The sequence below is a fragment of the Oryctolagus cuniculus genome, chromosome 1, assembly GCF_964237555.1.
Source record: "Oryctolagus cuniculus chromosome 1, mOryCun1.1, whole genome shotgun sequence".
In the NCBI taxonomy this organism is placed as follows: domain Eukaryota; kingdom Metazoa; phylum Chordata; class Mammalia; order Lagomorpha; family Leporidae; genus Oryctolagus; species Oryctolagus cuniculus.
In genome coordinates this window covers 162,068,678-162,084,795 of record NC_091432.1, presented here as the reverse complement: position 1 = coordinate 162,084,795, position 16,118 = coordinate 162,068,678, and the positions used below count along the sequence as shown (strand labels likewise).

The 16,118-nt window shown below is 39.1% G+C and overlaps 1 protein-coding gene across 1 annotated transcript in view; it reads left to right on the top strand.

Annotated features, from left to right (window-relative positions):
- PGM5 (phosphoglucomutase 5) overlaps positions 1–16,118 on the top strand; it is a 224,886-nt gene that overhangs the window by 52,867 nt on the left and 155,901 nt on the right. The window contains exons 5-6 of the mRNA XM_002708190.5: positions 137–327; positions 927–1,081. Coding sequence (XP_002708236.1) covers positions 137–327; positions 927–1,081 — 346 coding nt within the window. The remainder of the gene's footprint in view (positions 1–136; positions 328–926; positions 1,082–16,118) is intronic.

The following is a 16,118-nucleotide window of genomic DNA, read 5'->3' as shown; positions in this document are numbered from 1 at the left end:
TATGTTATATCTTAAAAAAATGAAGAATTTTTTTCCCTTCCAATCTGTAAAATAGTTGTTTTTGTTCTAACCAGAACAACATGTTCTAGGGGGAAGGTTCTGCAAATATTTCACATGGCTGTGTATCTTGTTTTAGTTATGGGACCGTACGTGAGAAAAGTTTTGTGTGACGAGCTAGGGGCCCCAGCCAATTCTGCAATAAACTGTGTTCCCCTGGAAGACTTTGGAGGGCAGCATCCTGACCCAAACCTGACCTATGCAACAACACTTTTGGAAGCCATGAAAGGAGGAGAATATGGATTTGGAGCTGCATTTGATGCTGACGGGGTATGTAGGAAAGTTTTCTACCTGCTGACCTTTTACCATGTATTGAGCCAAGCATCAGAAGCCAGAACATTAATGAACACATCTGGAGCTAGCATGTATGGGACATGTGGACCCTGACTAGCTCTGCATCTGCTCTTTTGCTTAATGGCTAGATATTGCAGTTAAATAGCCATTACTTTCTTAGTTCCAGATTAGCGTTGTGTTATAAAAGAGGTGGTTTCCTTAAAAAAAAAAAAAAAAAGTGAAGCAATAAATCTTTATTTACAGCTGGTTTTGTTGAAAGCATCATGCTAAGGGACCAGCAGTAACTTCTGTTCTCCATATGTTTGGGAGAAAACAGCCAAGTGTACAGAGGCTACTGAAGCATGAGGTGGGCATCCACATTTCAGGAGGTGAACACATTCCTAGTTGTGTTGAGGTTCTGGGCCCTTGACATGGAGAAATTTGGAATAAGGTTTCCTGTGTTCTTTTGGCCTCAATCAAGTTACTTTTGTCTGTTTACTTGTAAGATGGCAGTGAAATGGCTTGTATGGTTGTGGAGATGGGGTGCTAGCAGCAGAAGGTTCTGACTGAAAAGTTTTACACATTGCCTCCTACAGGACCGTTACATGATCCTAGGCCAGAATGGCTTCTTTGTGAGTCCTTCTGACTCTCTGGCTGTCATCGCCGCCAACCTCTCTTGCATTCCATATTTCCGTCAGATTGGGGTCCGAGGGTTTGGGAGGAGTATGCCAACAAGCACCGCCCTGGACAGGTAAGCAAGGATGTTCTTGTGAAAAATGTGTGGTTGACTTCTGTTGTCAGTGTTCCTTTTGTTGGTACCTGACACTCATTCTCTCGTACTCCACTGGGAACGCGTTGAAAGCATGGGAACTTGGAAACATGGAAGAGCGTACTGGACTCTACCATGGAGAGTCAGGTGGCCTGAGCCTGATTCTTTGTTCTGTCAGCTATTATCTGTGGGAACCAGGGAGACTTGTTCCGTTTCTGTGCCTCAGTTTTCTTATCTATGAAATGGGAATACATCATCCTGACATGGAAAGTTCTGAGTGTGAATGAAGTGATTTGTATAAAACATTTAACAGAACACTGTGTGTGTAGTACACACTTCATAAATACTTAGTGACGGGGCTGGTGCTATGGCATAGCAGGTTACAGTCCTGGCCTGCAGTGTCAGCATCCTGTATGGGCACCAGTTCAAGTCCTAGCTGCTCCACTTCCCTTTCATCTCTCTGCTAATGGCCTAGGAAAGCAGCAGAAGATGGCCTAAGTTCTTGCACCCTTGTACCCACGTGAGAGACTTAGAAGACCTGGCTCCTGGCTTTGGATTGGCTCAGCTCTGGCTATTGCAGCAATTGGGCAGTGAACCAGTGGATGGAAAATATCCTCTCCTCTTCTCTTTTCTCCTCCCCACCCTCCCCTCCCTTCTCCTCATCTCTCTCCCCTTCTCTCTCTCTCTCTTTCTCTCTTTTTCTCTCTCCCCTTCTCTGTAACTCTGACTTTCAAATGAATAAATAAATATTTAAAAATAAATACTTAGTGAAGTCTCCGAAATCTGAAAGGGCATACAAGTGAGGTGGAAAGAGCATGGGTTTTTGAGATTGTTTTATATTATGTTCAAGTGATTGCTTGTACCCTTTTTAGCCGTATGAAAATAGAAATGATCATAGGTTTCTTGTGAGGATGAAATGGGAAGTGCATGGAAAATGCCTGATAGATTTACTTAGAGCTTAAGTAGTGGTAGGTTTCTTTCTCCTTGTCCTATTCATCCCTGCCATCTTTTACCTTGTCTTATCAAACAGTGAATTTCACAGTCTACTACTTCAAACAGTATAATATTGTTGTAGAAGCCATATATGTGCATATGGCAAGTGAGAAGAAAGTGTAAGCATCACCCCCCCTCCCCTGAGTCACCTGTGTTAATAGATAATGTAATCCCTTACTGGACTTCTTTCTGTACTTATCTGTTATATACATTTAAATGAAATCTGTGCTATGATATAAAAAATACAAGAAAGTATATGTTGCTTGTCACCTGATTTTTCTTATCTACCCAGAATCTACAATTTTCTATTAATATATTTTAGAATAGTTTGTTTTTTTCACATTCTATAATATTTTATTAGTTTTTAATGTATTCAGTATGGTTCATAGATATAAGTCAAAGAATATAATTATATTCCCTTACCCCCTCCATTCTTTCCCCTTTCCCCCTTCTCTCTTTGTTTCTTTTTTCAGTTTTTGAGATAATGTATTTCTAATTTACATTAAAGTCAAGGACTTAATGCTCCACCAAATAAAGAGTTCAGCAAATGAAAAGTAAAAAGCGCCTAGTTTAGTGGGAATACAGGCAAGGGCTATAAACAATAAGCAAATGGAAAGATGACCATTTCATCCATGCATAGTAAAATTTAAAGTTATCACAGATCATTGAAACTATAGTATTATAACATTCTTTTTTTTTAAGATTTAATTATTTATTGAAAGGCAGTCACAGAGAGGCAGAGAGAGGGAGAGAGAGAGATATTTCCTCTCTGCTGGTTTATTCCCCAAATTGCCACAGCAGCCAGAGCTGGGCTGATTAGGAGCCAGGATCCAGGAGCTTCTTCCAGGTCTCCCATGTAGGTGCAGGGCCTAAGGACTTGGACCATCTTCTACTGGTTTCCCAGGCCATGGCAGAGAGCTGGATCAGAAGTGGAGCAGCCAGGACTCGAACCAGCACCCATATGGGATGCCAGCACTGCAGGCAGTGGTTTACCTACTACGCCATAGCATCAGCCTCAGGAGTATAACATTCTTAACCACTGGTTTGACAAAGATATGAAACAAAGTACAAAAAAACTTCTATTAATATATTTTTATGGCTTCTGAAACCAATATTGTGGTCAGATTTCCTGCATGTCCTTAAAATGTCTTTTATAGGTGTGTTGCCCAGAGTAGTGTTGCCATGCGCGTGCAACCACATGTTGTATCTGGTTAGACCCTGAAGTCTATCTTTCATCTAGCACAATTCTCATCTTTCCTCTTTTATTTAACAATGAATTTTGAGTACTTTTTCTACAGTGTTATTCATATATTCACTAGTGGCCTAAAATTCATGTTCAGTGAAATTTACATCTGTGTAACTACCACCTGGATTAAGATATTTTCATCATGCCAAAAAAATTGCCTCTACCTCCTTCAGATCCTCCCTACATATCCATGGTTATAGTTTATATTGCTGTATACTTTTTGCTTGTTTAAAAAATTAACACAATAGAATCATATACCAGGTACTCACTCCTTTTTCCATTATAAATAAATAAATTTTATCCATCCATATCTACTGCATGCGTTAGTAGTCCATCCCTTCTTATTGCCATGTGGTATACTAATATATGAATATAATATTTCAGTTTTTATTTCTTTAATCTGCTGTTGATGGACATTGGAGCTATTTCTGGTTATTGGCTGTTATGAGTCATGCTACTATAGCATTCTTACACAAGTTTTCTTGTTGACACATCTTCATTTTTCTTGGTAAATTTCTGGGAGTGCAGTGCTGGTCATAGGGCAGATGTTAGGTTTAATTTTACAAGAAACTGCCAAAACTTTTTTTATATTCTTAATTTTAATGTATGAGAGATACAGTTGCTTCATATCCTTACAAACATTTGGTGTGGCCAGTCTTTCCATTGTAGCCATTGTAGAGCATATAAGCTGTTGTTTCTTATGATTTAGGTTTGCTTCACCTAATAACTGGCAGTGTTGAACTCCTTTTCTTATTCTTCTCGGTCACTTGTGTAACTTCTTTCATTATGTATTATTTCAAAGTGTATTTGCTCATTTCTTAAACTTGGGCTGTTCTTTTGTTCATGATTTGTAGAAGTTATTGATATATACTAAACAATAAGTCATATATGTGTTCTGCAAACACTTTCTCTCTGTTGCTTGCTATGAATTTCTTAGTATTGTCTTTTGATGAGCAGAAGTTTTAAACTTTAAGTAAGGCCAATTTATTATTTTTCTTATAATTAATTTTGTGGTTATTATATATATTTTTTCCTCTGTAAGAAGTATTTACTTACTTCAAGATTAAAAGGGGGCCGGTGCCGCAGCTCAATAGGCTAATCCTCCACCTAGCGGCACCGGCACACCGGGTTCTAGTCCCGGTCGGGGTGCCGGATTCTGTCCCGGTTGCCCCTCTTCCAGGCCAGCTCTCTGCTGTGGCCCGGGAGTGCAGTGGAGGATGGCCCAGGTCCTTGGGCCCTGCACCCCATGGGAGACCAGGATAAGCACCTGGCTCCTGCCTTGGGATCAACGCGGTGCGCCGGCTGCAGCGCACCGGCGGCAGCCATTGGAGGGTGAACCAACGGCAAAAAGGAAGACCTTTCTCTCTGTCTCCCTCTCTCTCACTGTCCACTCTGCCTGTTAAAAAAATAAAAAAATAAAAAATAAAAAAATAAAGATTAAAAGGATAGGGCTGGCACTATGGTGTAGAGGGTTAAACCTCTACCTGCAATGCCAGTATCCCATTTGGACTCCAGTTCAAGTCGTGGCTGCTCCACTTCTGATCCAGCTCCCTGCTGATGCACTTGGGAAAGCAGCAGAGGATGACCCAGCATGGGAGATTCAGAGAAAGCTCCTGGTTCCTGCTTTGGCCTGGCCCAGCCCCAGCTGTTGTGGCCATTTGGGGAATGAATCAGCAGATGCAGGATCATTGTCTCTCCCTCTCTCTCTCTTGCTATTTCTCTCCCTTTCTATCTCTGCCTTTCAAATAAAGAAATAAATCTTAAAAAAAGCAAAAGATCAAAAAGGACATTTTCCCTTAGAATCATTGCAGTTTTAACTTTTACATATGTGATTACTTTGGATTCAATTTTGTGAATCATATGAGGTTGAAGAAGTTGAAGGTCACTTTTTCTGGGTATCCATTTGTTCCAAACCCATTTATTGTAAAGAATTTCTTTCCCCTTTGTAGTCTGTGTGCCTTTATTAAAAAAATCAGTGAACTCTGAGTGTATATGTATGTGTATATGTCTATTTTAGGATTTTCTATTCTTTTGCCTTGATCTATTTGTTGATCCTTGTGTAATGTTTTCATAAGGAAACAATCAAGTGACTCTTGCGCCACTTTTTTCTTTCTTGTCAAATTAAAAAAATTACATATATTTGGTCTTCTAGATTTTAGGATCAATATGTCAGTTTTCATCAGAGCACATTGGGATTTTGGCTGAGATTGTATTGAATTATAGAATCTATAAAGTCTTAGGGGGAGAATTTCATTTTAGCCATATTGAGTATTCTAATCCATGAATATATTTCTCCAATTAGGGTTTCTTTAATTTCTCTTCCAGATATTTTGTAGTTTCTGCATAAAGGTCTCATGTAATTCTTACTAAATTAATTGCTCTTTGCTCTATTTTGACTCTATTATAAGTGGAACAGTTTTATAAATATAATTTTCTAATTGTTTGTTATTGCAAACAGAGATATAGTTGACTTTTAGAAATTAACTTTGTCTTCTTCTGCCAGAGGGGAGAGAAATTACATGGTTTTTGGATGCTTGTCCTTTTTCTTCTGCGTTCAGGGATATTAACCCCAAATTCACGATGCTAAAATAAACTCAGTTTTATTTTATTTTTAATTAAACATTTGAAAAATATTTATTTTATTTATGTGAAAGACTGACAGAAGGAGAGAAAGATCAATCTTCCATTCCTTGCTCACTCCCCAAATGGCCACAAATGTCAGTGGTGGCTTAGGCCAAAGCCAGGAGCCTGGAACTCTCTCTGGGCCTCCCATGTGGGTGGCAGGGAACCAAGTACTTGGGTCATCTGCTGCTGCTTTCCCAGGTGCATTAGCAGGGAGCTGGATCAGCAGTGGAGCAGTCATGATGCAAAGCAGGCATTCTGGGATGCCAGCATTGCTGGTAACAGCTTAATCTGTGCCAGAACGCTAGCCCCTAAATATTTTTCTTTTATTTAGAAAAGCAGAGGGAGAGGGAGAAGGAGAGAGAGAGGGTTGTTTAATGATTTGGGAGTATATTTAATAGTGATGCCTACCACCTTACCACTTACACATCATCTTACAGCTTGGACAGAATTTGCATAGGTGTCATGCCATTTGATCTTGGCAATAATTTAGTGAGATAATTTGGGTAAGCATTCACCTTCCCATGATGTTGAGCCGATGATGAGAGAGGTTAAGTGACTCACACAGGGTCACACAGATAATTAGAAATCCACCCAGGGATTGAAAGTACGTCTTCTGATACACTTTAGGCCTGCATATGCCCAGCAACTACAGTTGAATCAGGAAGGCCCCTGAGAAACCAGCTTAGAATCTTGTCCAGTTCCCCTGTGAGTAGCCAGCAACTTTCTAAACCATGGCCAGGAGAGGTTGGTTTTATTCTGACAACAAAAACCATTTGTCCTCTTTTCTTGTGGAAATTTCCCAGTAGTTCTTGATTTCACTTTATCCTCCCCCTTTCCCACTAACTCTCTGTTTTAGTCAGAAACCAGAGGCCTTGCTTAGAAATTTCACAAAGGACCTGTTCTGATATGTAAGTGACCATTTAAAAGGATTATTCATGCTTGCTGGTTGGGATTCAGAATTCTGTGGGGCTCTGACGTGGTGATTTGTTTTGGGTATTTGATCTGTTGTGTAGATTCCCAAGTGGATTCTCATGATGGACACTTTATAAGCTTCTTTCTTCCTAGATAAAATAAATTCAAAATTTTGATCTTGACAGTGGTTTCCTGTAAAGCTTCTTCTTATTTTAACATAAGTAAAGCCATGGGAATGTGCCCATAAGTGCTGTGCCCAGGAAGAATAGCAAGTTGTTGAGACACTTTGAGTGGTACACTTGCCTAAACGCCTGGGATTCTGGAAGTGGGTGGGGGCTGCCCCTTCAAACTGATGAATTATTCAGACGAACTTTCCTCGTTCACAGACAATTGTTGTTCCCTGGAGGAAGACTTTCATTGACTTTAATTTCTGATCTTACTTTTAGTGGCACTAAAACAAGGTTTGCATTTACCACAGAATAAGAATACAGTTTCAGCCTTGAAAATGGCATTCTTTTGGGCTTTGTCATTGTGGATGGGTCTGATTCGTGGTTGCAGATGAGTCTGTGTTGCTGAAAACATTTTGGTTCAAGTGATTTGAGGAGTAAAGTACATTGAGAGTATATTTGTGGCCTGAGATCTGTCTCCACCCCATGTGGAGGCATTAAATAACCCTCTATGTCATCATCCTTCAATAATATTTATGAAGCGCCCATCTGTGCTTGGAGCTGGGCCCAATGCTGTGCAAAACAAGGCAAACACATGCAGATTTGAGCCCTTCTTGCTTGAGATATTTACAGTCTCAAACCTAGCATCCTTGCATACATCCAAAGAGGCCAGATCTGGAAAGTATGTTTTGGCTACAAGAAGGGCCCTGTGAGGTTCACACCCGTAAATATGTTGGGGAGGGAAATTAGTGCTCTTCTATACTCTATTTTTTTAAAGATTTATTTTTTAATTTATTTTTAAAGGCAGAGCTTCTTGGAGAAAGAAAATCTGCCGATTCTCTCCCTAAATGGCTACAGTGGCTAGGACCAGGCCAGGCTGAAACCAGGAGCTGGGAACTCCATACTTGTCTTCCATGTGGATGGCAGGGACCCAAGTACTTGAGCCATCTTCTGCCACCTTCCCAGTCACATTAGCCGAGTGTTAGATGGGAAGTGGAGGTTAGGACTTGAATAGGTGGACCAAAATGGGATGGCAGTGTTGCAAGGTATAGCTTAACCTACTGCACCACAACACTGGCCCCTCTTCTGACTTCTTTTTAAGTTCTTTGTACCATCCATGTTTCTCACCATTTAGTCACTGGAGATACTCATGAGGACTTTCTGTGTCTTAGACATGATTCCCTGCCATGATGGAATTACAGTACCAAAGGGAAGACAAAGAATAAAAGACAACGAAAAAGCTGAGAAATATGAATACAACACAAGCCACCTGGACATGAATATGGTACAGTTATGATGGTGGGCACGGAGCATCCTGCTTATATTGGGTAGCCAGGGAGGACTCAGTGAGATTATGGGCAGCACCAAGATGAGAAACATGCAGCTGGAGCTGGCTATCATGCTGAGATTCAAAATAATCCATGCAACACATGTGAAACTACTTACTCCTCAGAATGCACATCTATGTACAGCTGCCAATCTCCAATCTAAAATATGTGCTATAGTTTTATCTTGAATGTACTCAGCTGGCCATTGGAATCCAGACAGTGCTAATCCTGCAAGCATACAAGTATTTACTGATCTATGGTGACCGTGGTCCTAACCACATCCTTTAGATGTGTGTTATTTGATCCACCATATTAGTCATCATGCACAACCCTAATGGGGAAGATAGTGATGTAAACTAATAGCTAATTACTAGGTTTCCCATACATTGCTTCTGATACAGAATGACGAGAATTATTTTGCCTTAGAAAATAAATATGTCCAAGTGTTTCCTATATTAAAATAGAAGAAAAAAGTCCTTAATCATAATAGTTATTTCTCTGAATCCTTTTGTAGCTGATTCAGTGAATGTAAAGGCAGGAAAGAAAGGGCACTCTCAAAAGGGTTTACTGAAGAGAATTTAATAATTGTAACAACGACGGATCCATGGAGGTACAGCTGAGGTTAAGAAACTCCTCCCACAAAAAAAATAAGTGGACCATAGATGGAAGATTTCTCTGTGTTTCTTCTTTTCTCCCTGTGTGTTTTTAAAAATTTTGTATATTTTTAAAAATTTTATTTAAGGAATACAAATTTTATGCATTTCATATATACAAATTTAAGAACATAGTGATTCTTCTCACTCTACCTTCCTCCTGCCCATACTCTCACCCTTCTTCTTCCTCCATATCCCATTCCCATTCTTATTGTTTTTATTTTTTTTTTATTTTTTTTTTCCATTCTTATTGTTTTTAAAGATTTATTTTATTTATTTGAAAGACAGACTTACAGAGAGGTAAAGATAGAGAGAGGTCATTCATCTGCTGATTCAAATGGCTACAAACAATGAGAGCTGAGCGGATCCAAAGCCAGGAGCCAGGAGCTTCTGCTGAGTCTCCCACATGGGTGCAGGGGCCCAAGGACATGGGCCATTCTCTGCTGCTTTCCCAGGCACATTAGCACGGAGCTGGATTGGAAGTGGAGCAGCTGGGACAGGAACTGGTGCCCATATGGGATGCAGGCATTGCACAAGGCTTTAACCCACTGTGCCACAGCACTGGCCCCCATTCTTGTTTTTTATTTTTTTTACAAAGATCTATTTTCAGTTAACTTTATACTCATAAGATAAACCCTACACTAAGTAGAGAGTTCAACAAATAGTATGAAGAAAAAGCAAGAAAACAAAACAAAAAACACTGTTCCTCAACAGTCAAGACAAGCACTATTCTAAACCATTGCATCACAGAGTGTCAGTTTCACTCCTATAGATTACTTTTTAGGTACTTTATTAGTTACCATAGGTAAGAGAGAACAAATGACATTTATCTTTTTTTTTTTCATTTGAAATATACATATATTTATTTATTTGACTTATATCACTATGTATAGTGGTTTCCAGTCACATCCATTTTGGATTTCATTTTTTCACTATTATTATATATGTTATATATTTTAATATATATATTTGTTATTATCCATTATTTCATTTTTTTTACTGCTGTGTAGTATTTCATAGTGTATTGTATCCTATGATTTCGTCATTCAGTCTTCAGTTGACAGACGTCTGGATTGGTTCCATATCTTAGCTATTGTGACTTGAGCTTCAGTAAACATGGGGGTACAGATCACTCTTTCATATGCTGATTTCAGTTCTTTTGAGTAAATTCTCAGGAGTAGGAAGGCTGGGTCATCTGGTAGGTCTATATTCAGGGTTTGTTTTTTTTTTGAGATTTAAAAGGAAGATTTATTAGAGTCAGAGACCTCCAGCCAGAGTGGGATGGAGAGGGGCTCCAAGAGAGGCAAAACCCAAAGGGCTGATGGTAATGGGGTTTTTAAGCACAATCTTGGGGAAGAAACTGTCAGTCAGTACAGGGTGGGGACAAACCCATCAAAAGACCTGATTTACATTGTAATTTTTTTTTACCCTGTCTGGCTTGCTCAGGATAGAACAAAAGGAGTCATCAGAAGTGTGGGATACCTAGTTTACGTCACAATAAGAAACCTAATTTACTTTACAATAAACAGAGCTCAGAAGGATGGAATTGCCACTCCCTTACTATTCTCATGGTGAAATGGGAGATTCCTAAGGAAGTAGGGCAAGCACTTTTATCTTGCTAAAGATAGCTTTTTGGGGGAAGAAAACATTTTGCACCATCAATTTCTGAGCTATCTCCATACTGTCTTCCACAGTGGCTGCATCAGTTTACACTCCCACCAACAGTAGATTAGGATACCCTTTTTCACATCCTCCCCAGCATTTGTTGTTTGTTGATTTCTGTGTGAAAGCCCTTCTAACAGGGATGATGTGAAAACTGCTTGTGGTTTTGATTTGCATTTCCCTGATGGCTAGTGATCCTGAGCATTTTTTCATATGTCTATTGGCCATTTGAATTGCTTTTTTTGAAAAATGTCAGTTTAAGTCCTTTGCCCATTTCTTAACTGGATTGGTTGTTTCGTTGTTGAGTTTCTTGAGCTCTTTATATATTCTGGAAACTAATCCTTTGTAAGTTGCATAATTTGCAAATATTTTCTCCCATTCTTTCTGTTGGCTCTTTGCTTGCTAAGTATTTCTTACTGTCTGTTGTCTCTTTGCTGAGTGTTTATTTTGCAGTGCAGAAGCTTCTCAGTTTGATGTAATCCCATTTGTCAATTTTAGCTTTGATTGCCTGTGCTTCTGGGATCTTTTCCAATAAGTCTTTCCCTATGCCAGTATCTTATATGGTTTCCCTAATGTTCTCCAGTAATTTGATGGTATTGGTTCATAGATTTAGGTTTTTGATCCATTTTGAGTAGATTTTTGTATACGGTGTGAGGTAGGAATCTTGTTTCATGCTTCCACATTTGGAGTCCAGTTTTCCCCGCACAGTTTGTTGAAGACTGTCTTTGCTCCAGGGATTGATTTTAGCTCCTTTGTCAAAGATAAGTTAGTTGTAGATGCCTGGATTGATTTCTGGGGTTTCTGTTCCACTCCATTGGTCTAGCCATCTGTTTTTGTGCCTGTACTAGGATGTTTTGATTATAACTGCCCTGTAGTATGACTTGAATTCTGGTATTCTGATGCATCTGGCTTTGTTTTTGTTGTATAATACTGCTTTAGCTATTTAGGGTCTCTTCTGTTTCCATATGAATTTTATCATAGTTTTTTTCTAGATTGGAGAAAAATGTTGTTATTTTGATTGGGATTACATGAATCTGTAAATTGCTTTTGGCAGTATGGAAATTTTGATGATATTGATTCTTCCAATCCATGAACATGGAAGATCTTTCTACTTTTTTATGTCTTCTATTCTTTCTTTAATGTTTTGTAATTTTCATTGTAGAGATCATTGATGCTCTTCAGTTAAATTTATTCCAAGGTATTTAATGTTTTCATAGCTATTGTGAATAAGATTCATCTTAGAAATTCTTTCTCAGAGCTGGCACTGTAGCACAGTGGGCTAGGCCTTTGCTTGTGGTGCCAGAATCTCCTGTGGGTCCTGGTTCTAGACTCAGCTGCTCTGCTTCCGATGCAGCCTCTGCTATGGCCTGGGAAAGCAGTAGAGGATGACTCAACTGCTTGAGCCCCTGCACCTGTGTGAGAGACCCGGAAGAAGCGCCTGGCTTTGGATTGGCTCAGCTCCAGCCATTATGGCCATCTGGGGAGTGAACCAGTGAGTGGAAGACCTTTCTCTCTGTCTCTCCTCTCTGTCTGTAACTCTGCCTCTTAAATAAATAAATAAAATCTTAAAACAAACAAAAAATATGGCATTCTTTCTCAGCTCTGGCATTATTTGTGTGTACATAGGCTATTGATTTTTGTGTGTCAGTTTTAGATCCTACCACTTTACCAAACAGTTTTATGAGTTCCAAAGGTCTCTTAGTGGAGTGTTATGGTTTCCCTATGTATAGAATCATGTTATCTGAAAATAGAAATAGTTTGGCTCCCTCCATTTCAAATCGTATCCCTTTGATTTCTTTTCCTTGCCTAATAGCTCTGGCTAAAACTTCAAGAACTGTATTGAATATCAGTGGTGAGAGAGGGCATCCGTTTCTGGTTCTTGATCTTAGTGGGAATGCCTCCAATTTTTCCCCATTCATTAAGATGCTGGCTGTGAGTTTGTCATAGGTTGCCTTAATATTGTTGAGCAATGTTCCTTCTATATCCACTTTGCTTAAGGTTTTCATCATGAAAGGATGTTGTATTTTATCAAATGCTTTCTCTGCATCTGTTGAGATAATCATATGTTTTTTGTTCTTCAGTGTATTAATGTGATGTATCATATTGATTTCTTTCTGAATATTGTACCAAACCTGCATACCAGAGCTAAATCCTACTTGGTCCCAGTGAATGAGCTTTCTGATGTGTTGTTGGATTCAATTAGATAGTATTTTGTTGAGAATTTTTGCATCTATGTTCATCAGGGAAATTGGTCTATAGTTCTCTTTTCTCTGTCATTTCTTTTTCCGGTTTAGGAAATAAGGTGATGCTGGTTTTATAGAAGGATTTTGGGAGGATGCCCTCCCTTTCAATTGCTTTGAAGAATTTAAGAAAAATTGGAATTAGTTCTTTGAATATTTGATAGAATTCAGAGTGAAGCCATCCAGTCCTGGGCTTTTCTTTGTTGGGAGGGTCTGTATTAATGATTCAGTCTCCATTTTGTTTATTGGTCTGTTTAGGATTTCTATGTCTTAATGGCTCAATTTAGGTGGGTTGTATGGGTCCAGGAATCTATCCATTTCTTCCAAGTTTCCTGATTTTTTGACATAGAACTCTTTGTAGTAATTTCTGGTGATTCTTTTTATTTCTGTGGTGTCTCTTGTTACACTTGATTTTTCATATTTGTTTATTTTTTCAAAAAGCCAGCTCCTCATTTTGCTGATCTTTTGTATTGTTTTTTTTTCTTTCGCTTTTTAAAATTTCTTGTCTAATTTTAATTATTTCTTTCCTCCTACTAATTTTGGGTTTGGTTTGTGGTTATTTTTCTAGGTCCTTTAGATGCATTGATAGCTTATTTATTTGATGTCTTTTTTTTAACTTTTATTTAATGAATATAAGTTTCCAAAGTACAGCTTATGGAGTACAATGGCTTCCCCCCCATACTTTCCCTCCCAACCGCAACCCTCCCCTTTCCCGCTCCCTCTCCCCTTCCATTGACATCAAGATTCATTTTCAATTCTCTTTATATACAGAAGATCAGTTTAGCATATATTAAGTAAAGATTTCAACAGTTTGCACCCACATAGAAACACAAAGTGAAAAATACGGTTTGAGTACTAATTATAGCATTAAATCACACTGTACAGCACATTAAGGACAGAGATCCTACATGAGGAGTAAGTGCACAGTGACTCCTATTGTTGACTTTACAAATTGACACTCTTTTTTATGGCATCAGTAATCACCCTAGGCTCTTGTCATGAGTTGCCAAGGCTATGGAAGCCTTTTGAGTTCACCGACTCTGATCATATTTAGGCAAGGCAGTAGTCAGAATGGAAGTTCTCTCCTCCCTTCAGAGAAAGGTACCTCCTTCTTTGATGACCTGTTCTGTCCACTGTGATCTCACTCACGGAGATCTTTCATTTAGGTCATTTTTTTTTTTTTTTGCCAGAGTGTCTTGGCTTTCCATGCCTGAAATACTCTCATGGGCTTTTCAGCTGGATCCACATGCCTTAAGGGCTGATTCTGAGGCCAGAGTGCTGTTTAGGACATCTGCCATTCTATGAGTCTGCTGTGTATCCTGCTTCGCATGTTGGATCGTTCTCTCCCTTGTTGATTCTATCAGTTAATATTTGCAGACACTAGTCTTGTTTATATGATCCCTTTGGCTGTTAGTCCTATCATTATGATCAATTGTGAACAGAAACTGATCACTTGGACTAGTGAGATGGCATTGGTACATGCCACCTTGAAGGGATTGAACTGGAATCCCCTGGTGTGTTTCTAACTACCATTTGGGGCAAGTCAGCTTGAGCATGTCCCAAATTTCACATCTCTTCCCTCTCTTATTCCCACACTTATATTTACCAGCAATCACTTTTCAGTTAAGTTTCAACACTTAAGAATAACTGTGTATTGATTACAGTATTCAACCAAAAGTATTAAGTAGAACTAACATAAAAAATACTAAGAGGGATAACGTATTAAGTTGTTCATCAACAGTCAGGGCAAGGGCTGGTCAAGTCACCATTTCTCATAGTGTTCATTTCACTTTAACAGGTTCCCTTTTGGTGCTCGGTTAGTTGTCACTGATCAGGGAGACCATATGATATTTGTCCCTTTGGGACTGGCTTATTTCACTCAGCATGATGTTTTCCAGACTCCTCCATCTTGTTGTAAATGACCAGATTTCATTGTTTTTTACTGCTGTGTAGTATTCTATAGAGTACATGTCCCATAATTTCTTTATCCAGTCTACTGTTGTTGGGCATTTGGGTTGGTTCCAGGTCTTAGCTATTGTGAATTGAGCTGCAATAAACATTAATGTGCAGACAGCTTGTTTGTTTGCCAATTTAATTTCCTTTGGGTAAATTCCAAGGAGTGGGATGGCTGGGTTGTATGGTAGGGTTATATTCAGGTTTCTGAGGAATCTCCAGACTGACTTCCACAGTGGCTTAGCCAGTTTGCATTCCCACCAACAGTGGGTTAGTGTCCCTTTTTCCCCACATCCTCTCCAGCATCTATTGTTGGTAGATTTCTGAATGTGAGCCATTCTAACCCAGGTGTGGTGAAACCTCATTGTGGTTTTGATTTGCATTTCCCTGATTGCTAGTGATCTTGAACATTTTTTCATGTGTCTGTTGGCCATTTGGATTTCCTCTTTTGAAAAATGTCTATTGAGGTCCTTGGCCCATCTCTTAAGTGGGTTGTTTGTTTTGATGTTGTGGAGTTTCTTGATCTCATTGTAGATTCTTGTTATCAACCCTTTATCTGTTGCATAGTTTGAAAATATTTTTTCCCATTCTGTTGGTTGTCTCTTCACTCTCCTGACTGTTTCTTTTGAAGTACAGAAACTTCTCAGTTTGATGCAATCCCAAATGTTAATTTTGGCTTTGACTGCCTGTGCTTCTGGGGTCTTTTCTAGGAAGTCTTTGCCAGTACCTATATCTTGCAGGGTTTTTCCAATGCTCTCTAATAATTTGATGGTGTCAGGATGTAGATTTAAGTCTTTAATCCACGTTGAGTGGATTTTTGTGTAAGGTGAAAGGTAGGGGTCTTGCTTCATGCTTCTGCATGTGGAAATCCAATTTTCCCAGCACCATTTATTGAATAGACTGTCCTTACTCCAGGAATTGGTTTTGGATCCATGATCAAATATAAGTTGGCTGTAGATGTTTTGATTGATTTCTGGTGTTTCAATTCTGTTCCATTGGTCTATCCATCTGTTTCTGTACCAGTACCATGCTGTTTTGATAACAACTGCCCTGTAGTATGTCCTGAAATCTGGTATTGTGAAGCCTCCGGCTTTGTTTTTGTTGTACAAGATTGCTTTAGCTACTCGAGGTCTCCTGTGTCTCCATATGAATTTCAGCATCATTTTGTCCAGATCTGAGAAGAAGGTCTTCGGTATCTTGATTGGTATTGCATTGAATCTATAAATTGCTTTTGGGAGAA